General features: G+C 34.6%; 1 protein-coding gene across 1 annotated transcript in view; it reads right to left on the reverse strand.

Annotated features, from left to right (window-relative positions):
* The window catches only part of LOC110033319 (protein MAO HUZI 4, chloroplastic-like), a 7,729-nt gene extending 5,838 nt beyond the window's left edge, over window positions 1-1,891 (reverse strand). The window contains exons 1-3 of the mRNA XM_020737250.1: window positions 1,854-1,891; window positions 1,714-1,732; window positions 1,074-1,302 (exon numbers count right to left, since the gene is read on the reverse strand). Of these exons, the coding sequence (XP_020592909.1) occupies window positions 1,074-1,143 (70 nt within the window). The 5' untranslated portion in view covers window positions 1,144-1,302; window positions 1,714-1,732; window positions 1,854-1,891. The remainder of the gene's footprint in view (window positions 1-1,073; window positions 1,303-1,713; window positions 1,733-1,853) is intronic.
* Window positions 1,892-8,211: the final 6,320 nt, after the last annotated feature.

Here is an 8,211-nt window from a genome sequence, read left to right on the forward strand (position 1 = left end):
TACACCTAGCCGATGTGGGACTATTTGTCCGTGACATTCTCCTCCACCCAATCACGTGACGCCCTCGTCACGGATCGGCTCCACCGAGGGTCCCACGGGACCATGGAGAGTCCACACACCTGGCAGGCAGTAATCTGCTCTGATACCACTTGTCACCTCCCAAAAGAGCCCTTAAGAGAGGCGGGCAGCCCAAGACTTAAATATTGTTTTTCGGCCCTACACCTAACCGATGTGGGACTATTTGTCGTGACATTAGGCTCTGTTTCTAAATGCTTCACAAATCCAAGGGTTTAAAAAGAAATGCTTAGTTCATTCCTTAAAAGGCACATCGTTGTCCATGATAATATATGTGAATTATAAACAAGAGGTTTATATAATGTATAAGAAAAGAAAGCACTGCACTTTTTGCCCCAAGATATAACCCAATAAAGGCATTATATGTATGTGTAAGTACTTGGCTAACTACAAGTGTCGACCCTCATAGAAATGGTAAATTGATCATTTACCTTCATTATAAGATAAATATAGATTTTTTTGCATTATGGAAACCTTTAGTGGCTATTTGGTTGCAATACATAACCAAGTTTCAAGAAAAATCTTGCCAGGAAAATTTTTTAGTCACATAAATCCAACAACCTTCGGAAATCATATTTTCCTTTCGTTTTAGAACAAATATTAGATGTAATATATACTAGGGAAAGCAAGATTTACATGATTTACACAATTCTCCTCATTGTGCATTATTATCTCATTCATTTAAATCCCAAATCTTGAAAATATTTGCCAAATAATTTACTAGAATTTAATAAGATTTAGCATTTATAAGGCCTAATAATTTTCAAGATTTAAGCTCAGGATTTACTAAAATCTAATATTATCCAAATATCCATTAAGTCAAGAAAATATAGAACTGTAATTCAAAAACAAAGTGTTTTCCATTGTAAGATAAAATAACGCTTTTATAACAACAAGCCATAAACATAAGAAGATCAGAAAAAGAATTACTGATTAATGCTATACTCCCTAATATAATCCACAGGCAGAATTATTTAAGTGTATGGCATTATTCTTACAAGAAGCTGAAACAATAAGTTTTTTCGAATTGTTGACATTTCTTTGATTGGCTTTTGAAGGCACAGCCATTGATCCACTTAAAAAGGCCCATTGAACTCTGATCTTACAAGCTTTTGTAATGAATCTTTGGCCAAGAAATTTCGTGTTCAAGCTTCTGCAAGCCAAAACGGATTGCTGCTCTAACCCAATTGGGGTCACACGGTGAACAGATTTGCACAAAATTGAACCCTAAGCAAAAGTAGCAATCAAAGAGGCTTTAGTTGAACTCAAAATACAGTAGTCAAGGAGGTTCATATTACGGTTTAGCATGGTTAGTAGAGTCACACGGACTACAGTTTTATGCTCTTAAATAGAAAGAAAGCCAAAAGAGAAAAATCAGAAACCAGAATGATAAAAATAAAGAACAATGCTGAAGAAGAGAAGTTCAAAGATTATTTGCAAGTTAACCTTTGAAAGCTAAACTCTCAAATCTGTTATATTTACTTCGAAAACTCCATCCTCCAGTGCCAAGAAGAAATCAAAAGTATGGCGTGAAACAGGATTATAAGCAAATAGCCATTTTTAAGAAAGTTGAAGTAATAGTTAGCAAATCAAACAGACAAAAGAGAGAGAGCGGCGGGAGAGAGAGAAGGGGCGGGCCTTTGGAGAGATCTCGCAACTGAACAAAGGAGACATTTTGAGGGCTAAGCAAATAGCCATTTTTAAGAAAGTAGAAGTAATAGTTAGCAAATCAAACAGACAAAAGAGAGAGAGCGGAGGGAGAGAGAGAAGGGGCGGACCTTTGGAGAGATCTCGCAACTGAACAAAGGAGACATTTTTTGGGCGAGAGTTCAGAGCAGTTGGAGCACAGATTTAACTCCACACAATTCTTATGTGTTTACTTATTTAATATTTAAACAGTAATCTTTCATATGACATTGAAAAACATCTACTTCATTGATTTAAAAGATATGAAAATATACATTTTCATACATAAATAAAATGATATAAAAGTAAAAGTAAAATTTAGGGGGTGGCCATGTAAATACATAGAATTTTTGTGGCATATAGATAAATTTTCCTTTTTTTGTGAGTAAAAATATTAATTATATGTATATCAATACATAAATATTTATACTTACATATATAATATCATATGTGGTTTATATGAAATAATTTGATGTTTAATATTATAGCAAGCATGAAAGAAAAAAGTGTATTTTTATTTGAAAAAGCTTAATTTTAGTGAATTTTTACAATTTAAATTTTACAAAATTGTATAATAAATAAAAAATCTAGATATTGAAACTATAAATATACAAGAATTTTATTGTTTGCATGCAATACCCTATCTATATGACAAAAAAAGTGTACATCCAGGGTTTGGATGTAGATTAGCATTTATTCCAATAGTATTGTGACGAGTATTCTTTCAGCTGAACCCACTTTTGCTGACAAAAAATAAAATAAAAATTTGAAAAAATATTAAATCATGTTTGGTAGGTTCACTGTGGTGAGAGAACCTTAAGAAAAATAAAATTTCGATTTAAAAAAATAAAATTTAGATTTAAAAATATAAAAAATGAATTTTTGAGATAAAAATATATTTTCTATTTATTTATTCATTAAAATCAATCAAAAATTTGTAAAAATTAAACATAATTCAAAATGTACAAAAATTATTCCTAGTAGTCCTCTAACTTAAGTGAACTTCAATAATTCCCTTAAGGTTACAAAGTTTGTTTTACTTAGTAAAATTAATTACCCTTGAAAATTCTTATTTTTGGATTAAAATAATTATTAAAAATTAAATAAAAATCAAAAAAACATAAATTTTCTTCTAATATTTTAGTTAACTCGTGAGTTGGGTAACATCAAAGTTTCAAAGCCATATGAGTTAAATTGAGAGACTTATGAAGGGGAAAGCCTTAAGGGCAAAATGGTTGTTATGGAATTTTGAACTCTAATTAAAACTTAGGCAAAACCAAAGAGTAAATGAGTAATATTGATCATAATTAACTCTATGAAATGATTGAAATATAAGGGCTAAAGAGTAGAAACCAATCCATGTTATTTTGTATAAAAATGGTATAAGTGTAATTTTCTAAATTGAGGTATATTGGAAGTTAAGTAGGTTAGATGATCCTAAGGTAAAGGGCTTGATCTAGGAAGATGATAACTCATTAATTTGAAGCCTTAAATCAATGGCTAAATGATAATACAGTCTTCTAATAAGGGTTAAGTTCATCTCATTTAACATTTTTTTTCAAAACTACAAATCTACCCTTGAAGACTTAAAAGCTTAGTACTCAACTAGACTTGATATAAAATCACTTAATGAGATTTAGAAAAGAAAGCAGAATCAAGTATAAACATCATTAAAATACTACAAGCTCAACTTCAATTGAAGGGGTGAAAATTTCTTAACAACTTAGCTTGCAGCCCTTAAGGGCGTTCACCCACATAATTCTTAAATGAAACATCAAATGAATATCTAGTTATCATACTCATGGGATAATTAAAACATTAAATTTCATTAAACATAAGTTAAAAGACCATAACTAAATCCTAATTTAATTAAGGATGATTAATTCAATAAGATGATAAATCCAAACGAACTCGAAATGATTCAAAGGATTTAAAAGATATTAAGGTCATGTCCCGAACACTTTTGCAATCCTTTGGATATTTTAATGGACATGTGGATCTATTATGCTTTTTGAAGAAAATCATCCTCAAAATCTTAAGGAACCACCAAGATTTTATTCGGGACCCTTTAACTCACCATTCCAATAAAATACCCTCTGCTACTTATCCTACATTTATAACTCAATGCTCGAGGATTTGAGTCTTGGATAAGGTATTTAAATCCCTGTGAGCAATTATGGATATTTTGCCAGATATGGATCATTGGACTAGTGTAAGTCAAAGGTCCAGGTGGCAAGGGCAATGACGACATTGCTTAGGTGTGCTAAACGAGGGATACGAAATAGAATTTTGAATAGTATCTTCTATCTCAACGATCCTCAATAAGGAGAGAGGATAGAAACGATGATACCATTAACCAGCTTTAGTGAGAGTTGCCTCTAACACTCTTAGGTTGTCGATAGTTCTAGCCTTATTAGAGTAATTTGTTTGTGTACTATGTTATTTTACTAGAAAAACACTATAAGATAACCACAATTCTTTTTGTGACATTATTACTTTTGCTTACCATGCTAAATTATAAATGTATAAGAAAATTAAAGAATTTTGGTGAAAACTTATAAAGGTCCACGGGTAAATACTTGGATCGAGGTAAGGGACTGTCGAGTTGGTAGCTTTTATCAAAGTTGGAATAATAAAGCACACAACCCAGCTCTGAGCCCCCACCTTTACTAAATTCTTACACCATGCCCAGGACTTTCATATGTGACTACGGGTTTGATTTTACTTGATCGTATTTTCCTACAATTTGCTTTTTGACCTTTTCGTACTATACTTTCTTGCTTTTAATTGCTTTCTTTTCTGGCAATTTACTTATATTCCCTGCAACTATATTAAACTTTATGATACTAACCATGCAGCGGCAGCAAAGACCCGGGTACGTACTTACAGTTTGTTTGTTGCGGTCGTTACTATTTTACATTATTATCTCTTTACTTTACCATGTACAATTTATTTGTAAAACAAAACCAACAAAATACACTTGCAAAAATATTAACACACTTTTAAACTTCTTGAACGCACTTAATCCACCTTTTTTGGGTTTACGAGGAATTTTTAGATGAGGTAACTAACGGTTGCTAACAAGAATCCTCTGGTTTAAATGAGCTTAACAAATTGTTTAAACTAAGTAAACTCAAAGGAAAATAGTGATTCCTAGACAACGGAACTGTGGCATCTTGACCGGTTTTGCTTAACTTAAATTAAACATCTCTCCAAAATAAAAATAAATTGCAAACCTTGGTGCTACCGCTACAGCAAGGAGCTTGGAGCAGGCTTTGAGGGCAGCATGATGAGGCCACGACACAGAGAAGAATATCTTCGAGAGAACAAACGAGGTCTTCATCAGCTAAACCTTTCATAATTTAAACAACAAGCCATAAGATTTTGAAATTTCTGCCTATAGCAACATAAATTTTCACCTTATCTTTGGGTTTTTTGTATGATCATATGCTACAATATAAGTCCTAACTCTTTTAGGATTCTGAGGTCGTCATTTGGTATGCCATAAATCCTCTTGTCTTTCAAGTTATTTGCATGAACAAATATCGTGCAGATGTAAGCCCTAAGTAATAAAAATGACAGGATGAAATATCAAATAATATCATATTCAAACCTGAAGCCAAACCATAGGGTAATTTGGGAAAGTCACCGAGGTTCTCCTCGAGATTTATGACATCTCCTACTTCTCGTTCCTTTGGATTCCTAAAGTAATTGCTTCTATTTGATACACTCCCATTTGATTTTACCTATGTCCAACCTTGAAAACTAAACTTTGCAATCTTGAATACAAATACTTCTGATCATTATTGAGAATTTTCTTATGTGACTTCGGTCGCTTATGATGAATTAACTATAGAGACTCGCCTTTATAGAGAACTAAATAACTCAGGTAATATAAACTCTATCTAATTCTTATATAAGATATGTGAACTTGTTGGTCAACATATAAAAAAATATTTACAAACCAAACGAATGTCATCAATTCTTTATTTTATGTAATCGAGCCTCGCTAACAAGAAACGTGCTTATTCCTTGGGATAGGTGTGTTGTTTGTGGTGCGATGTTCAATTATCTAAACTATTAAATGTGTGAGGTTTTTTCATCTCTTTTTCAAAATCAAAATACTACTTTCAAAAAATCAAAATTATATGTATATTAAATTAAACATTATTTTCAAAATTGAAAACAACATAAACATAAAGAGGTGGTCGACAATTTCTGGGGACTCCACTGGGGATTCTAGTTCTTCTCTCCATTTTGATCAGAAACTTTTATCTTTATACATCGATGGTGTGTCCATGTTCCTGGTGGCCAATCTACCATTCTTTCATTGATGTACTTCGGTAATTTCTTCCTTGAGCAGGTATAGTTAACTCTTTTTTTTATTCTAGAACCTTCTGTTTAATCACCTTTAAACAGCGAGGTTCTGAAATCTTTAAATATTTAGTGTGGGTTGGACCCCTATTAGGTGTGGTGGAGTAGAAACGATCTATCGAGGCAAGTTCAGTATGAATTTGATCCCTCTCTAAACCGTAGATCGGGTCCTATACTTCATTATTCTTTGGTTTTGACTTGTTTATAACAAATTGAATTTAAATCCATTATCATAATAATTCCCCTTAACAAAATTCTAAGCAAAACAAATATTGTCAAATTAACACAACACTAAAACATAAATACATCAAAATGTGACGCCCGGTTGTTAAGAAAATTTTGTCAATTTTCTTACTTGTGACGCCCGAAGATAAAACGTGTGATTTCACTGACGTTCGGAGCTTTTCAACTGGGAGGGAGAATGTTGTCACTGAGCCCGACTTTCCTATTTAACATGCCTACCGACCACATGGCATCAACAATCCAGTTTTGGTCCGGTTTCAATGAGTTTGAGGTGCTACTTGAAAAGGCAATGTATGTGATAGTGAAGATAGCTGCCCCCAAGGTTCTGGAGTTGTCTTCTGAATTTAACCTGCACTGTTCCTAGGACTTCCCTTCCTTGAATAAGGTGTAGGTCACTACCGCCCCCATTTCAAATGTTGCTCCTGCTACCGCCAGAGCTATCCCCACTGTTGTCAGGAATGTTACAACTTCACCCACCGGATTTACTGCCTCTGCACCAGCTACTCCATCAGTGAAAGGAAAAGAGATTTTGTATGAGAGTGACTCGATGGATGTCTTTGCCCCACATTATTCCGTGTTTGAGATTGGGTCATGTTCTAAGTTCGTTCACCGACACGATCTCGGAGGAAGAACCAAAAAACAAGAGAATTGAAGACTCGGAGGGTATATGCTGTCAAGTTAGTTCTAATAGAAGCAACCCTTCTAGTAGAGGAGATAGAGTCAATAATGACCTCACCTCACCTGGAGGGGAGAAGGTTCCATCCTTTTTCTGTCGCTGCCGGAAAGGAAGGCATTTACCAGATTGCAGTCATGCTCCCACCGTTGTATCTCTAAAATAGATGAGGAGATAAGAAAGAGTAGTCTACCCCTATCACCCGATTTTGCTATGTTTTCGAGAGATTGGCTTGGAAGGAAAACTGTTATGTTAATGAATTGATGAAGAGGATGTGATGTGCCATAACTCCCAGAATGAAAGTAGAAATCTTAAAAAAGGACAAGTCTTCTACAAGAAGGCGACGCCGTTTCGCATCTCTGCAAAGCTCTGCCTGAGAGAGCTAGTATTCACTGATGCCACTGTCGTCATCACCAGTGTCAACACCTCAAACCGAAGGTTAATCAAGTCGCAATTGAGTTATCATCTGCCATTACACATGGAGAGGCAAGGGAGGCCAAGAGATCAGTTATTGTTGTATCCAACCAGCACACTAGGGGACACCCTTCCCTTTACCACATTCATGCCATCAATGAGACACCCCATCTCTTGAGATCAATACCAAAGGAGAAGAGGTGGAGACCTAGAGTCGCCAGTTAGACACTACAGTAAAACATGGAGAATCATTGTTCTAGAAAGGATCGTGAATCTGAACCACCTGTTGTCGTGCCAAAATCAGATGTCAGTATAGATGTTTGTCAGAGACTGTCTGTTGATCTCAAGACAATTAGAAGAGATTTGATTGAAGGCACCTTGGAGAAGCTCAGACTTGATATTTTAGAATTATCAAAGGAATAACAAAATAATGACGAGGATGTAGATTTCAACTTGTTTGATTACATGGATGAGGAATATGCAAAGATTTTCATAGTGGAGACCGAGGCCTCTTCGTAATTGCATAATGCTCCACAACCCACCAAGGAGAACGCCTCTGATAAATTATAAAGAGCCATCCAACTATGAGATGAGCATATCACTCAAATTAAGACGAAGCTAGAGGAGATGATGGCTGTTGTGGCCACCCTTCAAAGTTAACCCCAGTCGCCGAAGATCACTCCCGTGGAAGTAAACCAGCCAGAAGTAGTCCACATTGCAGATGAGAAGAAAGAATTCACCACCGC

The sequence above is a fragment of the Phalaenopsis equestris genome, unplaced genomic scaffold, assembly GCF_001263595.1.
Source record: "Phalaenopsis equestris unplaced genomic scaffold, ASM126359v1 Scaffold001135, whole genome shotgun sequence".
Lineage (NCBI taxonomy): Eukaryota > Viridiplantae > Streptophyta > Magnoliopsida > Asparagales > Orchidaceae > Phalaenopsis > Phalaenopsis equestris.